The sequence below is a fragment of the Abramis brama genome (assembly GCF_963993115.1).
Source record: "Abramis brama genome assembly, chromosome: 18".
NCBI classification, from domain to species: Eukaryota; Metazoa; Chordata; class Actinopteri; order Cypriniformes; family Leuciscidae; genus Abramis; species Abramis brama.
Genome location: NC_139980.1, coordinates 8,543,365 through 8,569,848, shown reverse-complemented (window position 1 = coordinate 8,569,848; position 26,484 = coordinate 8,543,365). Strand labels below are relative to the sequence as shown.

Here is a 26,484-nt window from a genome sequence, read left to right as displayed (position 1 = left end):
CAATTTTTTGTGTGTTGTGTGTGTATGCTATAGTTTGTAATAAAGTTTGATGACTATTGGAATGCAAAATAAACATTAGATACATCCAGGAATTGGTCCTCAAATTGTTTCTCCGAAGCCCCACATCACCATTGTAAAGGTCAACATTCGAAATCCTACAGCATCTGACTTTTCCTCATTTTCGGCTAAAATGTGTCAGTTAATTTGTTTGCAGTAGAAATTATAATTAATGTGACGTGGCGCATATATATTTTAGCAGATTTGACTTTTATTTTTATTTTTTACTAATTTGAGAACCACTACACTAGGGGGAGCGCCCTGTTTCTTCAGACTGTCAATCCTTACAGCAGTGTGGATAAATGTATAAAGTGAAAACTAGCAAGTTGTGTTTTTTAGTCCTATTTCATTCAGTCCATCAAAGCTCAAAACCAGGTTATAGCTAATTTTGTTCAGGTAAATCGCATAGGCTCGTTTTAACCATAGATGTCTATGGTTTTAACTGCTTGTTTCTTTGCGAGATGTGGCAACACTGTTTTACAGTCAACATGGTCTGATTTAGCAAGCACGTGGATGGATATCTCAGCATACTGAGAAACAACTAAATTACTAAAATTTTGTTTTGGGTAGATTAATATAGGCTATAATTGGTACGTAACCTCTGTGATAACATTCACGACAAGAGTCTTCCAGCAAACTGCTCTGAATGTCTAGCATGATTTAAATGTTCTAACTCCGTCTCAAACATTTTGCTTTACGTTTTTTTCGTACTAACAGTTACAGTAAATAAGGCAGACATGAAATCCAGAAAGAAGATAAAAAAGTCCAAGAAACCCCAAACCTTCACACCGGCATACACGAAATGTTTGATCTGCGGTGAACAGTACGGAGATAAGGTTTGTCGGTTTGTTTGTTTACGGTTTCATAATTTCACAAATAAAATAGTTGATTTTATTTTATGATTTACTGTTTATTGTGATTTATTTTATTTTTTTATGTAATTTAAACAGACATTATTCACATATGCCTCAGACTTCAAGAAATCTTAAGTTTTCTGTGTTGCATTATTGTTTATATATTTATTTATTTATTTTTGGGCGGGACATATCAAAAAAATGAAGGAAAAAAAGCCAAAAAGATAGTTATGTATTTGCTAAATGATAGGTTGTTGGGACGCTCTCTTCCTGAAAAGTATTTGATTGGACAAAATGAGTGGGTGCAGGATGAGTCATCAATATTTTTTGTCCGTTTTCAAGGCAGAGAAAATATTTTTCTTTTTTTAAATGTATTAAGCAGAATTGAAGCACAAACATTTAAGGCATACTTCAACTATCATTCATATATACATATGTTTTCATACAGAATTTAGAAAAACAAAACCAAACAAAACACACGCACACAAAAAGAAGAGTGAGATCTTAATATAGTAACAGGAAAAAAAAGCTGTAAGAAGTTTCAGGGCATTTCTGTCCATCAATAGCTTCAAGTAAATCCTCCATCTGTTGAAAATGGGGTTTAATCTTTAAATTTTAAAGTACTTATCATTCAAAAAGATTCCAACTTTAATTGAGAAATTGAGACATTCAAAGGGTGTAGCGATATATTTTTAGATTGTATCCAACTTTGAAATGAAAACCAAAATTCATATACAAGAATGTTCTACTGTTTCAATTTCTTTCTCACAAATTCAATGTGAATTGCTCTCCCAATTAAATCTCTCATGTAAAAAGCAATTGGATGGATAAATGGCGTTCGAAATTTAAAAAGTCACTTCTTTGGATTTAATAAAAGATTGGGTAAGATAAATATCACTCCCTTTTTTACAGAATTTGGACACTCATATGCATTCTTATATCCACCATGAGGCAGTTGAGCATCTCAAGGGCAGGTATGGAATTACAGAGAACTGATTATAATGTCCTTCTCAGGTATAAAAAGAAAAAAGAAAATATGCACTTTTGATATTGCAGTGAACAGTTGCATAAGTGTTTGGCATGTGATGTGTCCGTGCTGGGACTAGAGCAGTACAAGGAGCATATTGCCACCCGCATGCACACATGCAGTCTGTACAAACTCCACAACAAAAGAAGAAAAAAACAAAGATATCCTCAAGTGAACTACAATATTGACCTGACTGATGAGGAGTTTACAGCCCTTCAAATAGAGCGAAAAAAGTAAGTTTACCTCATATACATTCAACTGTATAATATAAGTTTTTGATTAAAAAAATGGTTGATGAATTGCCTTTTAAAATAAATTGGCCTGTAATTTTTTCAATATAAATACTAATATGGATCAAAGATGCAAAAGTTATTTTCATCCATTTAGGAAGATACAAAAATGTACGGAGACTTGTTTTGTCTGCTGTCAGATTTTCCCTATACAGGTTAGCAACTTTCTGTAACTTTTTTTTTTTAATGCCCTGTCTTTCCTTTGAGAGTGACAAACTTGTAGATAAAGGCTAAAATAACCAGCTTTAGCATTTTTCATTGAATTCTATAAGGAAGTAAATATTTAGATGTAATGACAGAACTGTGTTATGTCTGATGATTTAACTCATTGGCTTTTTTATTCCCAAATTGAATGTTTTATGGTTATTTTTATGCTGTAAGCACATTATGGCTTAGGATTTATGTACTAGATCTGTTCTCTTTATAATTACCTTTATCTTTGCTGTCACAGGATTTGGACGCACATATGCACAGTATTGTCCACCATCGGGCGATTGAGCAACTGAAGGGCAGGTATGGGACTAAAATAGATTGATTGATTGATACATCTTTTAGGGCTGGTTCACACAAAACGCATTTTTGCTTTGAAAAGTGGAATTGGGGAAAATTGTACGGTCGTAACTTATTTTAAACTTGAGCACCGTGTTTTTAGAACGCCGTGTCATGTGCAAGACGTGAGTGTAATTGTCAAACACGTCTGTCTAGCGCGTGTTTTTATATAAAAAAATAATGGAAAAGTTGGCAGTGGAATGGAAAAATGTGTTCTGTGTGAATGGCCCCTTACTCATGTACATGTTGTTTCAAACCAGTGTGACATTAGTTGTTCTGTATTATGACATTAATAATAAAAAGTGAAAATAAATGTATGCTCTTCTTCCTACAGTCCACAAGTTCATAAGTGTTGGGCCTGTGACATGACTAAGACAGGAATGGCACAGTTTAAGGTGCATATTCGCACTCTTTATCACAAATACAAGCTGTTTGAACTCCAAAAGATTACAGCAGATGGAAAAACTGTGGACTACAGTGCTGAAATTGATGATGAGCTTAGAGCCCTTTGTTACCAGAGAGATCAACAAATGTAAGCTTGCCAGCTCATACGTTATGTGTGTAATTGTGTGTGTTTTGAATGAATGATGGTTGAGTGACTGAACAGTGTGGAACATTAATGAATGATCTTTTTAAAAAAAAAAAAGTTTATCAATAGCCCTAAGGCACAAAAGTGTTTTTGCATCCCACCTCGCTGCTTTTGTTAACAATTTTTCTACTTTCTCAATTACTATCCGAGCATATGCTCAACATTTTCAAGGTTAAAGGTATACTCCACTTTTTTTGGAAATAGGCTCATTTTACAACTCCCCCAGAGTTAAACAGTTGAGTTTTACCGTTTTCGAATCCATTCAGCCGAACTCCGGGTCTGGCGGTACCACTTTTAGCATAGCTTAGCATAGATCATTGAATCGGACAGGACCATTAGCATCTCTCTCAAAAAAAATGACCAAAGAGTTTCGATATTTTTCCTATTTAAAACTTGACTCTTCTGTAGTTACATTGTGTACTAAGACCGACGGAAAATGAAAAGTTGCGATTTTCTAGGCTGATATGGCTAGGAACTATACTCTCATTCCTGCGTAATAATCAAGAAACTTTGCTGCGTCATATCATTACGCCTGCTGCACTCATGGTACGGCAGCAAAGTTTCTTGATTATTACGCAGGAATGAGAGTATCAGCCTAGAAAATCGCAACTTTTCATTTTCCGTAGTACACAGTGTAACTACAGAAGAGTCAAGTTTTAAATAGGAAAAATATCGAAACTCTTTGGAAATTTTTTTGAGAGAGATGCTAATGGTCCTGTCCGATTCAATGATCTATGCTAAGCTATGCTAAAAGTGGTGCCGCAAGACCCGGAGTTCGGCTGAATGGATTCGAAAACGGTAAAACTCAACTGTTTAACTCTGGGGGAGTTGTAAAATGAGCCTATTTCCAAAAAAAGTGGAGTATCCCTTTAAGAACTTATTTATGTGTGTGATTCATGTGTTGTGAATTGTTTCATGAAAGGTTCTCCTGTGTGTACAAAATAAGAATCTATTTTATTTTAAACCCAAGAACATGTTCTATGTGAATGGTCCCTTGACACTCAGTGCTGCTTGTTTTCTTTATTATAAGGCAAGAGAAAAAGAGAGAGAAAACAAAGAAGTGGAAACAAGCAAAATTGAAGAAGGCACAGTTGTTAAAATCGAAAGAAAACACAAGTGAGATTGTGCATTTAACAAAACCTTTCATAGGCAATGAAGAGTTCACAAATGACCAGTTGCCACAATCATGCCATCTCTTCGTCTCTTGGGAAAATCAAAATGAACACCCAGCATCTTTCCAGCTTAACCAAAACCTGCTTAAACGGAGACAAGAGAGCATACTTGATATGGACAGATCAAACGGGCCACTTGTGAAAAAGCCTCGTCTTGAGAACCCATCAGAGGATCTTCCTCGAGCAATGTCTGCTCATGGCACACCAACTCCAGAAATTGAAGATGGTACATCTGCTGGGCCTACATGTTCCCCTGGACTGCTCCAAAGCAGGATGGAGGCCAACAAACACAACTTGACGGCAACAAAAGGAGCTTGTTCAGCACAGAGGGCAACGACCAAGAATGAAGCTGTCATTCCCAAACCTCCACTACAAAAACGCAGTCGTTCCAAAAAGTCTATGAGGAAAGTTAACAAAGCAGCATCACGGAGTAAACGGGGCACAACCAGGTGAATAAATCATGAATTTCACTTTTTGCTTCCCCTTCTTTGAGACTCATTCTTTTTAGATTTAACATTTAAAAAAATCACGTTTCATAAAATTGGATCCACAAGCATGTTTCTGACTTAAAAGCCTTCGGATCCTTGATGAAGATCTGTTGTCTCTGACATTTAAACTGTGATCTCCTTAACATCTCTTTTTTTCTTAGAGAAGGCATGAATGGGCAAGAGCCACACGTTGATTCTCTTCCATCTGGAACTTCACTGGCTGAAATGTTTGAAAGCCAGACTTCAGGAAATGACTGGCAGGCAGTAGAGGTTGTTGAAAACGTTCGGCCTCAGACTGTGCGTGTTAAGAAAAAGAAATCAAATGCTTGTGACACAGAACAGGGAGAAACATCATTGGAGAACAGCTTTGAAACCAACTCTTGCAACGTCCAGAAAAACAAGAAAAAAAAACAAGTATGAGAGTTTTAGAGTGAAGTTGTAACAAGTTATCTATAGAAATGCTTGTTAATAGTTATGTATTTTTTTTTATAGGACATTTCACATAACAATCTGAATCCCAAGACAAATAACAAAACATCTAGAAGTGAGTATTACGTTTTATTGTAGCTTTGATTAGCATTTATTTAAATTGATTCTTAAAAAAAAAAATTTTTTTTTTTTTTTTTGATTAATGCAAGGAAATGCAAATTTGAGTTTAGATTTTTTTTATTTATTATTATTATTAGGTCAAATGTTACATTTTTGACTAAAATGTACAATTTAGTCATGAGTTATTTACCAGATGTTAAACCTCAATCAGCTGTAAATGATAATTCAACCATCTCTCTACCATCATAATCTAATTGACCACAGTAATATACTTGTACATATCATAAAGTTTATCTGTGTGTATATGATTCTTAGGGAAAGTGAAGCAGTTGTTGACGCTGACTTCGAAAGAAGATGAGTTAACCAGCTCTTTGGAGGATGTAGGCGAGGAGTTGTTCCTGGCGTACTCTACCCTGCAGAGCGCTTACACAGAAGTTCAGCGTCTACTAGCTGTTAAACAACAGGTACGTGGCTTCTCCATTAATCACCATCGCAAGCTCTTTAGTTTTCAAGTCTACAATTTCTTTTTAAATTAAGTCTGCACAAAAAGGAAGCTGTGATAGACTTTTCTTCCCTGTTGTGACGTATATCCGAGAGAAACGGCTTCTGGAATAAAGAAGAAAAAATGAAGGAAGGGACTTGATTTTGCCCATCAGGAATTGATTGGATTATTTGTGGTTTTCTATTGCTGTGATCTCATGTGAGTGACAGGTTGTCCCGCCCTCACGCCGTAAACATGTCATCAGAAAAGAGAAGAGATGACATGTAGTTGCAAGAGGAAGGGAAGTTATTTTGATTAAAGATTATGAGGGAACATGCATTTTTAAAATTGATATGCATAGATAAATCATTTATAATAAATACTGCAATATTTATTGCAATTTAATATTTAATTATACTGTAATTGGCAAATACTGAACGTACAACATACTAAATTAGTGAGCATACAGTAAATATGTGAGTGTGCCTTTAAATAGTTTAAATATTGTGCCTATATATATATATATATATATATATATATATATATATATATATATATATATATATATATATATAATCTTTATTTGTCTATTTGTTTATTTGTTTTTATATGTTCACACTTTAGATTTGGGTCAAATTCTCACTATTAACCAATAACCTCAATAATCTCCTAATTACTGCGTATTAATAGTTTGTAAGGTAGTTGTTAAATTTAAGTATTAGGTAGGATTAAGGGATGTAGAATATAGTTAAGCAGAACAATGCATTAATATGTCTTTATAAGTAATAATAAACAGCCAAAATCCTTGTATGTGTATTATTTACACACACACACACACACACACACACACACACACACACACACACACACACACACACACACACACACACAATATCAATTCTTCTGTTGTCAGGTAACCTCAGAGATGGCCTCGCTCAGGACAAAGCGCATAAAGATGCTGCAGGATATGAAGAGTAAGAGTTCCTTTATCATCTCTTTTTTTTTTTTTTTTAGTTCAACTCATGGACTAACAAAGTATTCCTACTTAAGAAATGTAGTTTTTTTTTTTTTTAATCTGAGATGAATATGTAATATATTACATGTAATGATGCTCGTTTATGCTTGAAATGTTTTGTCAGATCTCACTCATTCAGACCAACAGGTGGGGCTAAATGCCTCCTGACAGCTGAGTGAACCTCTGAGGAAGGATTCCTCTTAGCCATCCCAGGGAGCCTTAAGGAGCAGCTGCACCATAGGATTCACTCCCAGGTGTATCTGATTCTGGACCTAACTCTCAGTGAACACAAATTACCTCTGTGAGCATGTATCTCATCTGAGAGCGCAGACTGCGTCATTGTAATGCAGTTTTATAATAGTTTTATTGCAGTTCACATTGGATTATGCTCTAACTTGATCAGATCGGTGCAGATTATTTCTAAGGAAAAAAGCAATAGCTTTTTAAATCTGATTCTGGCATGATAAAAATTTAATTTCTATACTGAAATGTAAAATTGCATAAATGTTTGGTTGTTTTCTTGCTACTCCAGCAGAAGAAGTTTGTTCATCCTCAAGGTCAACCATGTGTTTATCCGTTGCTTGCAGTCATGAACGCACAATTGTTGTGCTATTTTGTGCTGTTTGCTTATTCTCTGCAAATCATGGCTATGACAACAAGTGAAATAAAACAGTGCAAAGTACTTTATTTAGTTGAATTATTTACAGTTGCACAGTAGCACACACATTTTACAACAAGGGTGGGTTCAAATGTGTGTAATTTATGGCATGACAGCTTAATACATTTAATTTGACAACATTTGCTGCTGAATAACAACAAAATGCCATCTGAAAGGGATAGTCTACTAAATAATTGTTTAAAAAGATCTAAATCGGCTTTCATGATTAATCCAGTTTGTTCTAGACCAGTACTGGCTTAAGAAAAAAGCCATAATGGTGTACAGTATAATTGATACGAATGCAGATGTTCCACTTAATGGAGGCTGAAAATGGGGAAAGTCCACTGACTTGAGTGTCACCACGTCACCTTCTATGTCTGTGTTTGTGTCTTTAGGCATACATGGTCAGTTGAAGCCACTGTGTATATAATATAGAAAACAGGAACTCGTTAGAATGAACAATAGCAGTGCAAATATGACCAAATATGATTAAAATTCTCCTGTCTTATCCTGATAATATTCAATATTCAGATTAAGCTCACCTCAAAAACATTGAGCTTGATAAGACCATCTCCATCCTTGTCAAAGGCTCTAAATGTTCCTGTAGGAGAATCATTTTTACTACAACTATCCAATAGTTAGTTAGCAACTTAAAATCCTGGTTGCAATGCCTGTATGAACTTCAAGGTACTTTAGAAAAATAATAGAAAAATCTCACTTACTGAACATTGCCTCGAGTCGCACTAAACAGGTAATGTAGCTGTCGAAATCCAGCTCCATGTGTTCGTTGGCATATCGCATGCAAATAATGTCATACAGCTGATTGTTGAGTTGAAAACCTGAGGTAAAGTGAAATATCTTATGTTCTACCCTATACATTTTTTATATCATTAAAGGAGCTGTATGTAAGATTGTGGCCAAAACTGGTACTGCAATCACTTTCAAATTACTGTAGAGCGGTGTATCCCCTCCCCCTCCCCCCTGACTCGAGGTTGCCAGATAGGCTGCAGGATCCAGCACGAACGTTTGTAGCTGCAGCTGTGGTAACTAGAGCAGAGCTGGCAACCCGGATGCCGAAACACTACTGACTTCGTGATTGGTAGATAGGTGGAGGGTGGGGCATCAGGCCAAAACACAACATGACAACATCAACATCAGTTGAGGGCTGCAACTTCACTTTTAAATTACAATATCCTGGCCGGACTACTGTTGTCAGTGATACAAGTATTTGAAATGAACATGATTTCTTAATGTCTAGTGACATATCAGGGCCATTTTATGATTAATTGAAATACATTTCTTACATACAGCTCCTTTAAATGAGAAGTTAAAAAAGACAACTGACTGCCCAACCTGCTTCAGTAAGAGCGTTCCTCATCTCAAAACTGCTGATTGAACTTGATTTGTCTGTGTCGAAACGTGTGAACACCAGCTGAAAATAGTGTAGAGAGAAACAGCACATCTATGGCTTTAACATATGTTGTAATACAGAAAGAACATGATTTGACATGCTTTACAAAGGTGAAAATTATGGCATACCTTCCACTGTTTAATTTTGTTCCATAAGTGTTTGAACTCTTGCAGGTTAAGGTGGCCTGTTCCATCAGTCTAAGGTGTTGCGGTTAAGATGACATTTTCAAAACCTTTGTATGACTGTGCAATGTTGTGTGTGACAAATTTTGAACTTGAAATAACAGAACTATTTGTGACAAGTCATCCAGGCCACAAGGGGACACCATAGAGTGGTGCAGGTAGTTAGCATCACACTGGTTGCCTGGACAAAAACCCCAATCGTACTTTTGGATTATCACAAAAAACAAGCTCTGTGATCAACAAAAGTTTCTGACACTTACATATTTTGTCCATCAAGATAATTTTCACAGATGAACACAACTTTTATGAATTTTGAAGTCTAAATGCAGTTGCTAGAAGTAAAAAGCTAAAGGTAGGCTATATACGAACTACACTACGGTCCCAGGACTTCAACGTCACCATCACTAAGCTACCGATAACTCGAGAGTTTTTATCTAAAAACATTTTCACAGAAAGTTTGAGTTAGAATAGTTTATAAGAGCACAATTATAAGCATAATGAGGCTGTAAAAGTGAACTGAGTTTACCTGTTAGGTGTGATGACGTTTAATGTCCTCGACAGCCTCTGTAGTCCCATGTAGCTACTTGTTAGCATCTGCCTTTTTAAGACACGTAACACGTAAAAATCACAAATGGTGTAATACTGATGTATTTTGTGTTGTGGAATAAAACGTTAAAGTGTCTTGAGCTTGTGTTCGCCAAACCAAAATCACATTCAAAAAATCCATTGACTTCTGGGCGATGGAACCGGAGGTGCTAACATGCTAACTCGTTTCCGCGTTTTGGCCTACAAAGTGATGTCATACTTGCACCATTCTATTATCATGCTTGCAGGAAGTAATTTCAATCTCCAGAGAGGAACCCTTACACCTGGGATGTATAGATCTTAGTCAGGACAGATGCCATATTGAATATTTTGAGGCTGTGAGGGATAGTCTTTACAATGGTACGTGATGTATATAGGTACTAGATTTTTTTTTCTACTAAAATCTCCTTTGAAAAGATGTTTTGTCAGCTGGCCTATTGGCATGTTGTTAAACTACGGTGCAAATCCATAGAACACACTGTACTTCAATCCCTCAGAGCCTCGTTTTCATTCCTGTCAAAAATGTGCAACCCTAACTAAGGTCTATTATTAAGTTGGTTGTATGTGAAATCAGCCCCCATATCTTTATTGACTATTTCAAACTAATATAGTTCCACTAATATAGTTCACTTGATGGAGTGAATGAAAAAGACTGAGCTAGCGGTTCAGATGGTACACTGTAAAAAATGATTGTGATTTTAATGGTAAAAGACCATAGTAAAAATTATACGGTGAAAAACTGTTAATTGGTTAACAGAAAGTTTCTGTACTATATACAGTGAATAACTGTGATAGATCTAACAGTACATTTAGGCTAATGAAATTTTACAGTAAAATACCGTTTTTGGAAGTGAAAAAGAACAAGTCCATTGTATAATTTACAGTAAAAAAAAGCATAAATTGACATTCCCACAATTCCCTGTGTGACACTTGATGTGAGTCAAAGTTTTTCTTAGTTTTTTCTAATCAGTTATGTACATTAAGGTTTTATGTTACATTTAATGTTGTTCAATTAATGTTTATTGCATTTTTAAAATTGTATGTTTGTTAGTGTTACTATGATGGTGTTTAGTGTTTGTGTGAATGACACTGTGCAGCTTCTATATATTAATATTAACTTTCATATGGAAAAGCTGCTTGTGATGAGCTTTGATTCATCATGTGACTTTCATCACCACTGTGATTGGTGGTTGTCAGTGTATTACAATGGTTCAAAACAGATATTAGTACTTCAATAGTTCAGTAAATTAAAATTATTTCAGATAATGAATGTAATTTTAAGTTGTCTGTAAAACCTAAAATGTTGCTACCGTATTTTTTATGGTAAATTTCTGGCAATCACATATGCCAGTTTTTTACCGTAAATTTACTGATTTTTTTTTAATACATTTACAAACCCATTTTGCGCTTGTCTGAAGTTTAAAATCATTGGTTACCCGTAAGCCAATCACGATAGACTGACTGGATTTCACCTGCAAAATTTCTCACTGAGCAACGGTACATGTAACAGCACCTTTACACAAGGTGCATATTTATGCACACATTATTTGCCCATAATGCACAGCAAACCTAATGAAGGATACATCCATGAGTGCAATCATACTTCTGCAGCTCTCCAGACTGAAACCCTCTGTTTTTAGCTCTTTATCTGAGGAAAGGGAGGAATAGATAATAAATACCCTACAGACAGAGACATACAGTACATTAGAGAATTAGTAGTAGAAAATAAGATTTCGCTCACGTCTGGCAATCGCTCTATTAAGGACAGTCCTGAGTTCATTGGCATTAATCTGCATGTCCTGTAAGGAGCAAACGTGATTCAGCCACAATTATAGTGTGAAGTAAATATGAATTTCAAACATGCATTTTTGCTCTTACGTCTCCAGCTATCTGCTGAAAGATGGCCCTGAACTGTTTTTCCTCTTCAGTCTCCTCCTCCTCCTCAAGTGGCTGAACATGAGAAATTAGAAATACTGAACAAAAATTAGCGAGCATACAGTAAATATGTATGAGTGTGCCTTTAAATAGTTTAAATATTGTGCCAATATATATATATATATATATATACATATACATATATATTATTTAATTTTTTTTAAATTAAGTCCATTTAATAAATGGTCTTTAGAACTCAGAGATTTTGAAAAATGTCATTCTCCAAGACTGTTTTAAAAAAACTGGCACAAGGCAGTTTTGTGGTGTTATGATTCTGACTGTCATTATGAATTACAGTTTTGACATTGTACCTCCGCATGCTGTGCTCATGCTGTTTACTGAAGCACAACTGAAGATGAAGATGTCTGTCTGCAGCAGTGCAGCTAATTATTTTCCATCTTTCTCATCCTTTTTATCATCTGACGTGGGCTGACACAGAATATTGCCCAGAAAAGGAAGGAAATTGATGGGACATCTCAATCTCATTTCCATATTTACCTTGATTTTCTTCTTGACAGCATCCGTCTGTTGGTATAAGAAAGTGAAATGATAGATATAAACATGCTTTTTAGTCTCTTTGGTGTTTATAAAGTGAAAAGGCTACTGAATATGAGATTTACTTTATTTTGTTTGGTTGTACTAACACTTGACATAGTGATTAACTGATTTGGACGAGTAGAGAGGCAGGATGAAATGTGAGCTGCGCCTGCGTCCCAATTCAGAGACTGTATCCTTCGAAGGCCGTTTGCGTCACGGAGGCGCGACGAATGCTGTCCCAATTCGAAGGTTCCTTCAAATGCAGCCTCGAAATGCATGACAACCGAATTTTTTTTTGAGAAATTGCTGGATTACACGTTTAAATGTAAGTATTGGGTTTCAAATTACTCAAATATCTAATACTAACAAATCTTACTAAGATGAGATTTTATTATGTACAGTAATAGGCCATGGTTAACATATTTAGACAGGTTGTAAACTGTTTTGTTTTCAGAAAGTTGAATATAACTTTTAAAAAAGTCCAGTTACTGCTGCTCGTCAACGGCAGCTGTCAGTTGCTAGGCGACAAGAACAATCCTCCTTGGGCCAGACATCTCATTTAACAGCTTCACTGCTTTCGTAGGCGTGGCCTCTGAATTGGGACACAGCTATTATGAGCTGCCACAGAACATGACAGACAGAGACAGGTGTTGACTCACCACAGGCTCTGACTCAATCTCTGCATCTATAACCCTGAGAGAAAACGTGCAGCTGTCAGCCAAATGCACAGGAGCATTTACAGGTCAAAAGGTTCTTTAAAAACATATTCGACTAAGTAAAGGGCTGCAAAATGAAATGAAAGCATACGTTTTAGGGGTCAGTATGATTTTTTTGTTAAAGAATTAAATGCTTTTTATTCAGCAAGGATGCATTAAGTTAATCAAAAGCGACAGCAAAGACATTTAATGTTATTATTCTTGTAGTGTTTGAGGGTTTCTACGAAAATATTAAGAATCAGCTGTTTTAAACTGATCATAATAAGAAATGTTTCTTGAGCACCAAATCTACTATGCATAACAGCATATTATAATTATTTCTGAAGGATCATGTGACACTGAAGACTGGATTAATGGCTGCTGAAAATCTTCATAATGATAATATAAAAAATTATATATAGGCCTATATAATTTTTATGACAACTTCATGATAATATATGTTAACATATTAGTTAATGCTATTATAATGACTGATCATAACAACTGATTTGACATTCATAATCAGACAGACAGTCAATTCAGTGACTCACTCTGAGGTGCTCTTGTTCTCAGAGAAGACTCTGAGCAGAAACTCGCTCTCCTTGTGGGGGTCAAAGGTGGACGGAATGATGACATACTCGCCCGGTTTCAGGCAGAAACGTTCTGTCACCTCGCGTATGTTGACATAAGACTTGCTGCGAGCTATGGAAGCATTATAAAGGAAGAAATCCTTTTGCAGCTGTTGTTGGCTACCCTTCATCTAAAATGAAGATAGCAGATAGAACATTTCAAGACAGAATTTTTTTTTTTTTTTTTTTTTTTTGTGATGTATAACTTAAATAATAGGGTGTCTTCTGCTAAACTAAATGTTTTATGGAATATGGAAAATGTTTGTTTTTTTTAACTAATAACCCAGCCCATTTCAGATTTAAGACAAAATCTACATTAATTTAGAATTTTCCAGATCTTGAAATCACAATTTCCAAAATGTCCTGATATTTATAGGTTTTCTATGAACAATTACATCATGATATCATCAGTGTGGTCTCTTCATGAGTCATACCTCCTTAGGAACCTGTAAAAGACAATTGGTAAAATGGTTATTAAACTACTAATAAATACATACTATTTAGCCATCCACATTGATTACATGTACCATGCTGAAATGTTCCTATTAATACCGAAAGAGTACTTGTTTGAGCGCACCTCATATATGGCGAACCCAATGTTGTATAGGCCGGCACCCATGCAACGCTCTTTTCTTCTGCCCTTCTGCATTAGTGCCACCACCACAGTGCAGGTCTTCTCTTTAACGTCCGCGTCCACAAGAACCAGGCGGTACTGAGGGTTTGTCCAGAATGTGTCTGTAACAAAATGGACAGAAATATGTTTTTAGTAGTGATGTATAGGGATGTTTTGACATGGTTAAAAGGTCAGTTTTTGACAATTATATTTGTTATAGTTGGAAAACATTTTCATCTGTAAGGAAATGGCTTAAATATGAAACACAATTTTCATGGAAAAGCCATAAACAGTATTTATAAAATGCTTAACAGATAAGTATGAATATATAAGCATAAATTCCAACTTTTGGGGTCAGTAAGATTGTTTTTTTAAATAAATTGATACTTTTATTCAGCAAGGATGACAGCAAAGACATTTACAATGTTACCGTTATGTAATTTCAGTCAGGACCACTTTGAGAATGAAATTTTTTGATAATCTTTGGATTTGGCGAGAGGCTTAGGCTCTAAGGTGCTCGAGCGGCCATACTAGACGAGATACATCCTTGAGACACAAATCCCCCAAGCCTTTTAATAACCAAATATTTCTTAGCATATGTTTACAGAAGGAGATCCAGTGATTACATACATAAATTATTACGTTTTACAGAATCCACTGCTCTGTTATGAAGATGCTAGGAGGTGGAGGTGGGTGCAAATGTCTGTGTGAGACTGCGGAGCATTCGTTGAAGGAGCTTAAATACTATAGTTGATTCGAGTACGTGGAGTAACAAATCAGCTGAGCGTCAGCTGATATTGTTTAGTGATCAGTGGTCTGCCTGAACTACGCTTGAATTCCATTCGATCACTCAAGCTCTACATATAACATAAAAATAAAACAATTAAGCAGCACAGCTGTCAACACTGATAATAATAATAAATGTTTCTTGAGCACCAAATCAGCATATTAATTTCTAAAGGATCATGAGACATGGATTTATGTTTCTCATTTTCATTTAGTTTAATGTGATGTACTGAAAATAAAATAAAAGTACTATAGACATGTTTAAAAAAACTAAAAATATGGCTAATAATATTATATACTAGGCTATATATTCATCAGAAATAGCAATATTGTTAATGTAAGTGGCTTTTAAAACCATCTTAGACTTTTAATCATGATTGCAAACGAGGCTATACAAAGATTATACTATATACCGGGAAAGTTTCTGCAGCCACCGGCAGAGCAGCCTTTCACCCATCGGCCCTCATGTATGGTCACAGTCCACTTGAGCATACAGTCGTCCTCAAGAGTGTCCGGGGTCAGATTACAGATCTCCAGTTTGGTGAAGTTCTTCTGAAACTCCTCAAAGCACATCCTTGCATAAAGACAAATAAGCAAAATTATAAAAGAGGCCGGCTTCCATTTATGAGTATTAAATGAAGCATGATACTGTTTAAAGCATAAACTGTTTGAGACTTTCTGGAAGCCTGGTGGTCTCATGAAGCTGTGAAGGTACTAACCAGAACTCCCCTTGCTCTGTAGGCCGGAGTCTCTCCTTGTCTTGCTCAGACTTGGCTAGTGCAGGCCAGTCATTGGACTTACAGGCAGGAGGGGGGGCAACTCCCCAGGGGTCTCGTACACGAACCAGACGAATCAATAGGTCTTTACCATCCTTACGTTTACCCTGTGAATTAGGTTTTAGCTATTGCATTGAAATATGTTGCTGATATATGCCAAGACTGTGTACTTATGCAATGTCTTGTATTAGGATGTGACAGATACAAATGCTCAAGTACATGACAAACCCACATGCTCAACTCCAGTGACTGAATACGCATGGCCTCTCACGAGTCCAGATGGAGTTTTAGTCCTTTGAGCAGTTGGGACCAAATTCTGTGCAGGAGAAACAAAATATAATGAAACATTACGTTTATGTCACAGAATACAGCCGTTTTTATTAAAAAGTTTTATTATACTTTTGTGACAAGCAGGGCGGGGCCAAGAGCCGTGGGAACAGTGCTCTGTGGCTATCGGCCCTGCCCTGCTTGTCACAGTATAATAAAACTGCTTGTCACTTATACTTTCATTATTAATATCAAACCAGCAAGAGGATTGCGATTGTGTGTAATAGTTCAATAATTGTAGACACAATACTGCCCGTGGCGTATATATCTGTCAACGAAAATAGTTTTCATTTACGAATATACCATAGAGTTTAGTTCCTGAATGAATCACTGTATTTTAATGAATTGTTGAATGAATGATTCAGTGACTCACTCATAAAGATAGTGGCTGCATCAGAAATCGCATACTTCCCTATTACACAGTTTGTCCGAATTCAAGGTCATAAACCAGTAGTGGACACTTTACTATCCCATGAGGCCACAAGAGAGTAAAGTCAGTAGCAAAGCCACTTGAAGGCAAGCCTGCAACCTTAGCCGAAAAAAGTGTAATGCCTGCTAATGCTCTTAAACATTCGGTTTGGATTATTCTATTTTTAGAGTTTACACCTAAAAAATGTAATGTTTAAGGCACTTCTCATTAATTTCTATATTGTAATTATCCGCAAACAGTGATTGACTGTCGAACAACTCTGAACAAAATTTAATGACGTTAAAGGATGTAATGTGATTGGTTATCAAGGCACACGTGATCCCAGTTAGCCGTTGCGCTTTCTTCAATGGTAAAGCCGCGGCGGACCCTCGTATCTTCCAATAATAGACCATCTCTGGTATTTGAATGGCAGTGAAGCAACACAACCGATGCTGGTAGGTCACATGACAATGACAACATGACTGATGTAGTACGTCTGGATTAAATTCATACTACACACGTTCATACAATATAGAACATAGTTTTTAATAGCCGTACCTAAGAGAGTATGCAATTTCGGACACAGTCAGTCTTTTGTTTCCTTCCTAAATTAATCATTCTAACTGAATTAATTATTTGAGTGAAGGATTCAATGACAGTGACACCTATTGGGAAATTGATGTAACGTACAAAAAGAGTCACTGAAAAATTTCCACCACAAAAGAAGTCTGATGTCAGTCTGTCTGAAATACAAATGGTGCTCACTGCAGAGCCAAAAGGTGTCCAGCTCCCCCTCTCTGGATGTCATGGATGGACTTCGACCTGGTCCAGCTCTACCTTACTGGACCTAATGGGTGGAGCTTGACCCAATTAGGTTAGGGATAGTGTTATGGATAGGGTTAGGGTGTGGCTGAACCTTTAAGCTCCACCCATTATGTCCAAAGAGGAGTGTGTGTAATTCAGAACCGCAGCATTCAACTACTATTTCTGCCATAGAAAGATATGGTAAAAGTAGTAAGAGTGGTATACGAGTATGCGGTTCTGCATCAGTGGAGTGTGTACAATAAACTTTATAGTTAGTACATTTTAGACAGCACACACAAAGAAGTGTCAGCTATATTTACTGTATCAGCTGTTTTTTAACCCTACATCATCTAATGCGTTTGGAATAGAAGGAAGCCTACATCTATGGCGCAGCCCATGAGGGACCCTCTCTTCAGAGCCTTCCTCATGATGTTGTACAACTCCTTTGGGGCTTCTGTAATCTCATATAACTCAGTTACTCCTCCAGTGAAGTCCTCCATGGCCTCCAGTGAGTTTCCGCCCTTTAAAGCTTCATAAGAGCCATGTAACCTGGGAAACAGAAGTCAAACCAGCACATTCAGCATTTTGGTCTGATTTTTGACAGAAGAAAAGGATATTTAGAAGAGATTATATATCATCATGGCAAAGTATTATTGTGTTACTTACTGATGAAAAAAAAAAAATCAATAAATTAAGATTTTTAACTTACTTTGCATATGCCTTCTCCAGAAGAGCACTCCAAAATTCATTCTTCTGTCCAGACCTGGTGAACACCAACTGGTTTTTGTATGTGGGAAGTCGATCATCCACAATCACATCCACCCACTCACCATAGCGCCAGAACTAGAAGAATAAAGAAAGGGTGTTTTAAATAGTTGAGCTTGTGCCTCATTCATCGAAGAGAAATGTTTATATATCAGAAACTACATCTGAAATACAGAACAGTCCAGTTTTTATGCCCATACCTGGAAATGAAAAATGCCAGCATAGTTTTCAGTGAAGCTCTGGTCATGGGGAACCACCCTCTTCAGGACTATATCATTCAGGGTCAGGCAAGCTATAGCAGCCAGCAGCCAGCAGTCTCCTGCAGGTGTTAATGGATCACCGGGAGTAAGATTTTACTAAAACCTACTAAAATCTTGTATAAAAAAATATGTGATATGTGTATATATATATATATATATATATATATGATGTGCATTTAACAGTGGAGTTCAGCATATCACACCTCACAACATTTCAAGGTATTAGGATATTTTGCCACATTGTTTCATTTACTGTTTAATTTCGGTTCAATATTTTACAATATACAAAATATTTTATGCTTGTAATATATTGCATAAGTCATATAGACCACTTTTTTGTCATTGTCATTTGTGCATTCACTTTCATTATTTAAAAAACAGTGGCTTCACCTTTTTGTGTTCTGCAGAAAAAAAGAAAGAAAGAAAATTAATTAAATAATGCAGTGTTGCTCATGGAAAATTTAAAGGATTTAAGTTTAAACAAAAAACTGCACTGCAAAACCTTTGCGTGTATGAAACTGTACACTGTACAGGTGCAGAAATGAACACCTTTGCTCTATGCGCCTCATGCATTCACGGGATGCCTCTGTGGAATACAGCACTGCAACATGGATACCGCAGCGGACACTTTATTAATTTCTTCAAGCCTTCTGTGTCACGCAACCAATCTATTTTTCAACAGTGTTTGAATATGATGAGAGGTGTGGAAATGAGTGGCATTTCCACATGCAGACCACAAGCAGAGGCTATCTTTGGTGACTCTGCCACGCTTTGAACAGGAAATATGCAACTTTGGATCTCATTAAAATCAGGATCACAAACCCCGAGTTTCTGGCCCTGTCCCAAATGGAACCCTAAGGCCCAGTCCCAAATGGCACACTTCATGTCTTGTGGACTTACAATGGGCGCCGCATGCTCGATGTCCCTTAAGTCCACAAGAGTGTCCCATTTGTCATTTTAGGTTTCAGAGGGCCCTGCTGATCTTCCTCTGAGTCCACACTTTTGTGACATAATGTCGCTTTAGTAGAAGTCTGCTGTGGAGTTCGCGGGCTCTGCAAAAGTGCACATTGAGGGCGCAAAGGGGCGTTTGCAAGCACCCTTTTGAAACCTAAAATGACAAATGGACACCTTAAGGCAGGATTCCTCAAATTCTGTCCTATAGGGCCTATTCAGTTCCAACCCTAATCAAACACACCTGAACAAGCTCATTAAGTTCCAATTCTTGAGTGCCTTGGCTTTATATGTTTTTATGAGTCGCATTTTCCCTACATCCAAAGAGCACCGGGATACGAATTTTTACACCCCGTGCAGCGCTTTTTTGCACTCATTGTCTTATAAGCTAAATAAGCTCTTCAGAGACCTTACCAGGGCTGGATTTCAGGAACCCTGCTCTACGGTCTTGTGGATTAAAAGAACGGCGGCCATTGTAAGTCCAAAAGACCACAAGTGCACGTGTGCCATTTGGGACAGGGCCTCCTTCTTCAACACAGACCACTTCAGCTGTGTACCTCCATCACGGTGTCTCCCTTTTTAATAACAGTAAGCCAAATACAGTTTGTCTGTGTATCTGAGACGTTTGAACCTCAGTGACTTTTGACCCTGATCGCCAGGGCAAGAGAACATCTTGAGGTTGAGCATTTTGGTTATCGGCCAATATTATAGAGAGCTTTAAACTATCTGTATAGTCAATATTGGATATTAAATTTCTTGGTAATTTCCCATATTTTACATTTACCTTTGCCATCATCTAATGGTCACTTAAAAAGTAAATCTTTAAAAACACTAATAATTTACTAACACTGCTAAATGTATCTAATTTTAATATTAATATTAGTGAATTCCCAGATAGTATGTATTTTATGATATATTTTTTCAGATAGAATGTCATATATTGACACTTTCGTACCCAGGTCTCCTTGGCAGATATCTGTCCTGTTGGCTCCCCCAAGAATAAACTGTGGATTGCTACAAATTTCCTGTTTAGGGAAGAGAGAAACTTACAGTTATTATAATCATTTTTATATCATAGTTGTATTGTTAGACCTCTGCTGGCTTCACAAAAAGCACCACAAAAAGGTGCTGGCACCACCACAGAAATACAGCAGCTGTCCTGGGTCATAAAGTTTGCTTGCAGGAACTTCGCTTCAAGGCACAGGGACATCAAGGCAGGATAATGTACAGTATGCAAGTCCATGGAGACACATAGCCTACTCATTATTTTTAAAGTGTCAGTAAACACATCTGAAACGGCATGATTGTCTTTTTGAAGCACCGTTCAAAAATTGTTTTATAGACCTAGCACTAGCACACATATAAGACCTCGTCCAGTAACCTGATTCTCTGAAGCAGTATCATCAAGCAAAACTAGTAAATGTATGTCACGCATCAATCAAAACAGTCACGTTTTATAAGTAACATGAGATGGACTGGCAAAAAACACTGCATGTATCCAGTGAAGACTCTAGCAGATGCTCTTCTCAATTATGTTTCTTTCCAAATTTTAGCAAGACACATGTAATCTGTCTATACTCTAAAACACATTATTATGTTATATAAACTTCATCAACATATATCTGATAGAAGTCTATTATCAGGTAGAGCTCTGCTATGAAGCATTGGAAAGTCAGCTGGTTGAGAACACACTACAGGAACACTGCCACATTCTCATGGCATGCCTGCAAGAAATATCTCATCTCATGCCTCAGCCTATTCAGATGGAGACTGAAAACGAATGTAGCGTCCTTGTTAAGTGAAACCAACTGAAAAATGAATAGGCCTACACTGCAATTAATCAATAGTCAGAAAATACTTTCATTTTATGAAGGTATTATAGGCAGGTCAGGAGGAAGTTAATGGAGATTGTAACTGAGGAAATAAAGAAATTCAAACTTATTTAAGCAGCTCACAAACCAAAGGCAAAAATAAAAATAATTTGTATAAAATAATATTTAAAAAAAAAGAAAAAGCTAATTAATAAAAAAAAAAATTTAAATTAAATTACATACAAAAAAGGCAAAAATAAATTAAATGTTGTAAAATAATATTTTTAAAAAATATTAAATTAAATTGAAAATAAATTACGTTTTAATAAGCAAAAAATAAAATACATATCTGGAAATGCAGAAATTATATTATCCAAACAACATCTCTGTCCCAGACATGGTGCAATGCAGCTGATCTCATGCACACTGCCACCTTACGGTATAAGCCACTCACCGACGGGCGCTTCCATTCAAGCTTTAGTGGGAACTTTTCACTGTAAAAGAGAGAGGAGTCCTGGGCCGGGAACAGGGGATCTTCAAAGATTACTTTTTTGCGTACATATTTGTCTTTGAGCTCCTGAAATTCCTTGAGCCGCCTGGCATCTTTAACAGCCTCATTACGGCTCAGAATGGCTGAATAAATGTTTCCAGGGGCAGTAAACCTGTCCACAGTCTGTGGAGCAGCTTCAGTCAGCTGGACAGATGTTTCTGAAAACTTCGTTTCTTCTGCCATATTGTTCTTTGAAGACAGATGCCAAAGGAGCGATGAGTGAATATAAAGCTTAGTATCAGAATCTGAGGTGGCTCAGTTATCTCAGCTTAGTCCTTATTTCACTCCTCAGTTCCTTTATATTCTGGAGGAGTCACTCCCCTGTCCATATACACAAATAAACAGTCACGTTAAGGCAAATGTTTCACACCGGTTCCGCACATGCTCACATTTTGCTTGCATACACACACCCAACGTTTCCCCGTTCCTCTTAGAAGCTAACTCTATTTATAGGCCTCCTGCAGGGACGTGAGGGTTTCTCTCTTTCTGCCTGTCTAATGGGGGCATGGTTCCCAACTGGTGACCTCATTCCAATGCTGATAATGGGAATAACAGAGGTCCAGTCAAAGATTTGAAAATTAAAACCCTGGAACATTGTAAAGCATCCAAATTCATATTTCTACAAATATTTACAGATAAACACCATTTAAAATCTATTTTCCTTCATAGATATTTTAAAAGTTAACTTTGGCTATACTTAAACTTATATTTACTTCCAATACACTTCCAAATTTTATATATTCAGACATAATACATTTATATTTATAAATAACCCTCGACCCCCTCCGAGGATAAGTACTTTGGAGAATGGATGAAATAAATAAATAGATAAATATTGTGACATACAGTTCAGAAAGTTAAACTAAATTTGATTTAGAGGTAGGCCTATTCTCTGTACATTCGTATCAGAATTCCATGTGAGGTAAGTGTAAGCAAGGCAAATATATCATTCATAATATATATATATATATATATATAATATAAATGCATCATATATAATAATGTCTATATATAGTGAAATTATATTAGAAGAATAAATGATGAATAAATCATGAGCAGTGAAGGTGGCAGAATCATGCAAGTGTTGCTCACTGCAGACCCAAATGACATGCAGCTCCAACTCTGTGGATCTAAAGGGTGGAGCCGTGGAGGGATATAGAGCTGGTAAGTCCTGCCCCTTTCGCTAACCCCACTGGACCTCTAGGTTGAAAAATCGTCAATGCAAGTAAATGTGAGAAAATAATTATTTTCTGGTCTCATTTGAATTTTGCCATGAATGTGAACATATGTTGTCTGTGAATTTTTAATATAATTTTTCGTGTGAAGAATGCTACAATTTAGCGGGTAGAAGTTTGATACGGTTAGACTTTGTGTGAGAGCACTTTGTGGACTACAACTAGTTTTTACATCAGATGGGAATCTGAAGAAAGAACAGCCCATTTGGTTTGAATGGTGACATTTGGGTACAAAACACACAGGCATCTCGATCTGTCTCTCGATTATCGCAGCATTAGCACCGTGATTTGACAAGTGGAGGGAAAATGTGTTATGGGGTGACATCACATAGGCGACATGTAGTCTTTCTCGTTATGTCTTTTCCACAACTGCTAGCCAAATAATCATACAATACTGTCAAACTCGTAACATGAAAAATTATATAAAAAATTCACAGACAACATATGTTCACATTCATGGCACAATTCAAACGGGATCAGAAAATAATTATTTTCTCACATTCACTTGCATTGACGATTTTTCAACCTAGAGGTCCACTTGGGGTTTTACGGATGGGCGGGACTTACCAGCTCTATAGTTATGGGTAGGGTAATTAGTCCAGTTGGGTAGTGCACATATTAAATAATACCGTTACCGAAGTGATAAAAGCACCAAATTTTACATGAAGCTTCTTTAGGACCTCCTAAATGATTTCAGCCTAGGAGCCCAGCTGAAATATTGAAATTTAGTGTCAAATCACTTAAAAAACAATATTCATGAAAAACGTTTTTTGTTTTTTTCCTCTCAAGTAAAACTTTCAGGGTAATTGCCTTTTAAGACCAATGAATAAGCTTCCTTTTGTTAATTTGTGCTCAGGCCAGTAGATCTTCCAAATTATAAGTGTAAAACAGAGTGCTAAGACACCTTATACCTAAAAAAACCTCAAAAAGCCCTGTATAATATAGGCGGAATTATTAAAAAAGGCAGCAAAAATGCTTAAATGTTAAGAGATATTAGTTTTCTCTTTTATTTTTCAATTCAACTAGGTCATTCATATAGCTATCTACTGAGTTCATAGTTTGGTCATTATTTTATGTTAGGCTGCATCACATCACATTAAATCCTATTTGTGTGTGACAGTACATATCTAGATGTACTTTCAGTTATTTTGGTTGCCTATTGTAGACATGTTGCAGGTCATAATTCGTTCGTTCTTTTATGCTTAATGTCCAACTAAGGAATACACTTGGAATACACTTGGCGACCTATTAGAGATTCCACAGCACATCAGAACTATAACATCAATAAGACTATTTAAAATAACATTTGCTCGCCATCTAATGGACAGGTATATCTGTGACCACTGAGATGGCTTCATGGCCTCCCCCTGATGCTCATTCTCTTGGTTTGTGTGTTTGTTGCTGTCTTGTCTAGGAGTTTTGTTCTGTATGTGGTATTTATGTTCTGCAGAGCAGGAACCTGCTGAAAATCAGTTTTATACTGAGTCAGGCCCGATTGTCTTTAATCTTTTCCTGTTTAAAAAAATAAAAATAAAAATAAAATTAGAGTGCTCTGGTTGGACGACAGCACTCACTGAAGCAGAAGTAGCATCTTCTGGAAAGGCTGACTCATTTCTGAAAGCAGCACACCTAACTCGCACCAGGCATGGTGCGAGTCATGGAGACCAAGTCACTCTACTGTCACTTCACAATCTACAGCAGGAAGCTTTTAGGCTTATTGCTGGCCACAAAGATAAAGATACCTTTATCACTTGGAGAAATGACATGCTGAAGAAGAGTCCAACTTTCATGTATTGGGGTCTAATACTAAGATATGAAACCCTCATTCTCATTTTTGTCAGAGCTCTCAGAGAGAAGAACTTCCTTCTATATGTAGAAGTTTTAGAAGAACTCATCCCTCTATTTTTTGCCTTGGACCATAGAAACTATGCAAGAACTACAAGAACTATGCATGTCTGTCCACATCAGGGACATTCTTTGCCCAGCACCATCAAGGATGAGTTTGAAAAGCATTCACACTGGGTTCTCTCAAAGACATACAACAAGTTCTCTGCAATACCTTTCGACCAAGCTCAAGAACAAGAGAATAAGATTGTGAAAGATTGCGGTGGTGCAGTTGGTCTCACAGAAAACCCAAATGCTTTCAGACGATGGATGATCTCTGGACCAGAGTTGGGAAGATTGCTGAAAGAATTTGAAGAGGACTTTCTTCCTGAAAATGACATAGATAATCCTAACTTCCAGCATCATGAACAGTGTCTTTCCACACAGAAAACATTTCAAAGACATGTAGCCAACCTGTCTGAAACTATTAAAAGAATGGGCAACCCTTTCTTGGATGATTTTAAAGATCTAGTCACTCTTCACAGCCGTAACTGTGCAGATGAATCTGTAGCTAAAACAGAGTTCATCTTATACCCCTTTTCCACCAAGGCAGTGTTGGTGCCGGTTCGGAGCCGGTGTCTACTCGCGAACCAGTTCTTTATGTTTCGACAGCCAAAGAACCGGTTTTCGACCAGGAAAATTGGTTCCAAAGCAGCACCAACTCTTTGCTGGACTAGAACCGTTCTTTTACCACGTCATGGTTACGTCGGGGGCTGGGGGCAGGGGGCAGGGGGCAGGGTTAGTGTCAAAGTTCTTCTTGAACGTAACCTCCGTCTATAGTAATCCAGACGAGCAGCACAAATGTGTTCTAAACGTCTTCTTCTGACCCCAATATAGGATCGCAATGCCAGGAGAAACATTTGCAGAAAGACGATTTAGTCCGCCATTGTAATTGTTATGCTTGAAGTTGGCGCAAGCGTTTCTAGGAAAGCTAAGACGTAGCCTATGGCAACGTACACAGTGACGTAACAACGTCGTTCGCTGGGCTCTCTAGTCAGTGGAAAAACAAAAAGGTTCTGAGAAGGTTCGCAAGTTGAACCAACTTTGAACAAGCACCAGTTCTGAACCAGTTCTTTTTTGGTGGAAAAGGGGTATTAGAAGACACAGGCTATATATCACATCAGGGCAAGCTGTATCTTCATTTGGTTCCAGCAGCACCATGAGCAGTTGCAATCATGAAGAGGCAGACACCTGGATTGTGGTTCATATACAGCATGAAGCAAGGAGCAAAAACTGTCCATGTGCGTACTGTGGACACTGATGTCATTGTGATTCTTGAAGGTCTATTCCATGATTTACTTGTGATTCAACCTTTGACTGACATCTGGGTGGCTTTTGGCATGGGCAAAAAGTACAGATTTTACCATGTCAATTACATATGTAAAAGTCTGGGTAAGGACAAGTTTCAAGCACTGTTGATGTTCCATGCCTATTCAGGGTGTGATACAACATCTGCTTTCACTGGGAAGGGTAAGAAGTCAGTTTGGCGGGCCTGGCAAGCCTATGATAAAGCCACTGAAGTATTTGCTTCCCTTGCCAGAAATCCATTCCAAAAATTAGATGCTGCTTCATGGCAGTTTCAAAAGCTTGAGAGACTGACTGTCGTCTTT

The 26,484-nt window shown here is 37.0% G+C and overlaps 2 protein-coding genes across 5 annotated transcripts; one reads left to right on the top strand and one right to left on the bottom strand.

Annotated features, from left to right (window-relative positions):
- Nucleotides 1-318: 318 nt before the first annotated feature.
- znf106b (zinc finger protein 106b) lies at nucleotides 319-7,757 on the top strand. 4 transcript variants are annotated; one of them, XM_084090461.1, is made up of 13 exons: nucleotides 319-453; nucleotides 775-893; nucleotides 1,824-1,885; nucleotides 1,968-2,171; nucleotides 2,326-2,383; nucleotides 2,680-2,741; nucleotides 3,112-3,309; nucleotides 4,397-4,987; nucleotides 5,188-5,440; nucleotides 5,519-5,570; nucleotides 5,891-6,039; nucleotides 6,970-7,030; nucleotides 7,196-7,757. In XM_084090461.1, exons 2-13 carry the CDS (start codon nucleotides 795-797, stop codon nucleotides 7,237-7,239), a joined length of 1,833 nt encoding a protein of 610 aa, XP_083946587.1. In that variant the 5' UTR covers nucleotides 319-453; nucleotides 775-794; the 3' UTR covers nucleotides 7,240-7,757. The 4 variants fall into 4 exon arrangements, with proteins under 4 accessions (XP_083946587.1, XP_083946586.1, XP_083946589.1 ...); XM_084090460.1 differs by having other exon boundaries at nucleotides 329-647; XM_084090463.1 differs by having other exon boundaries at nucleotides 329-647; nucleotides 7,211-7,752.
- capn3b (calpain 3b) lies at nucleotides 7,732-22,077 on the bottom strand. The gene is made up of 21 exons (XM_084090459.1): nucleotides 21,660-22,077; nucleotides 20,350-20,419; nucleotides 18,384-18,502; nucleotides 18,128-18,261; nucleotides 17,799-17,967; nucleotides 16,111-16,194; nucleotides 15,822-15,985; nucleotides 15,516-15,676; nucleotides 14,281-14,438; nucleotides 14,138-14,149; nucleotides 13,626-13,834; nucleotides 13,039-13,072; nucleotides 12,341-12,367; nucleotides 11,786-11,857; nucleotides 11,649-11,706; nucleotides 11,491-11,555; nucleotides 9,269-9,337; nucleotides 9,083-9,161; nucleotides 8,452-8,568; nucleotides 8,272-8,330; nucleotides 7,732-8,147 (listed from the first exon to the last, which is right to left on the bottom strand). Exons 1-21 carry the CDS (start codon nucleotides 21,936-21,938, stop codon nucleotides 8,121-8,123), a joined length of 2,166 nt encoding a protein of 721 aa, XP_083946585.1. The 5' UTR covers nucleotides 21,939-22,077; the 3' UTR covers nucleotides 7,732-8,120.
- Between the last annotated feature and the right edge of the window lie 4,407 nt (nucleotides 22,078-26,484).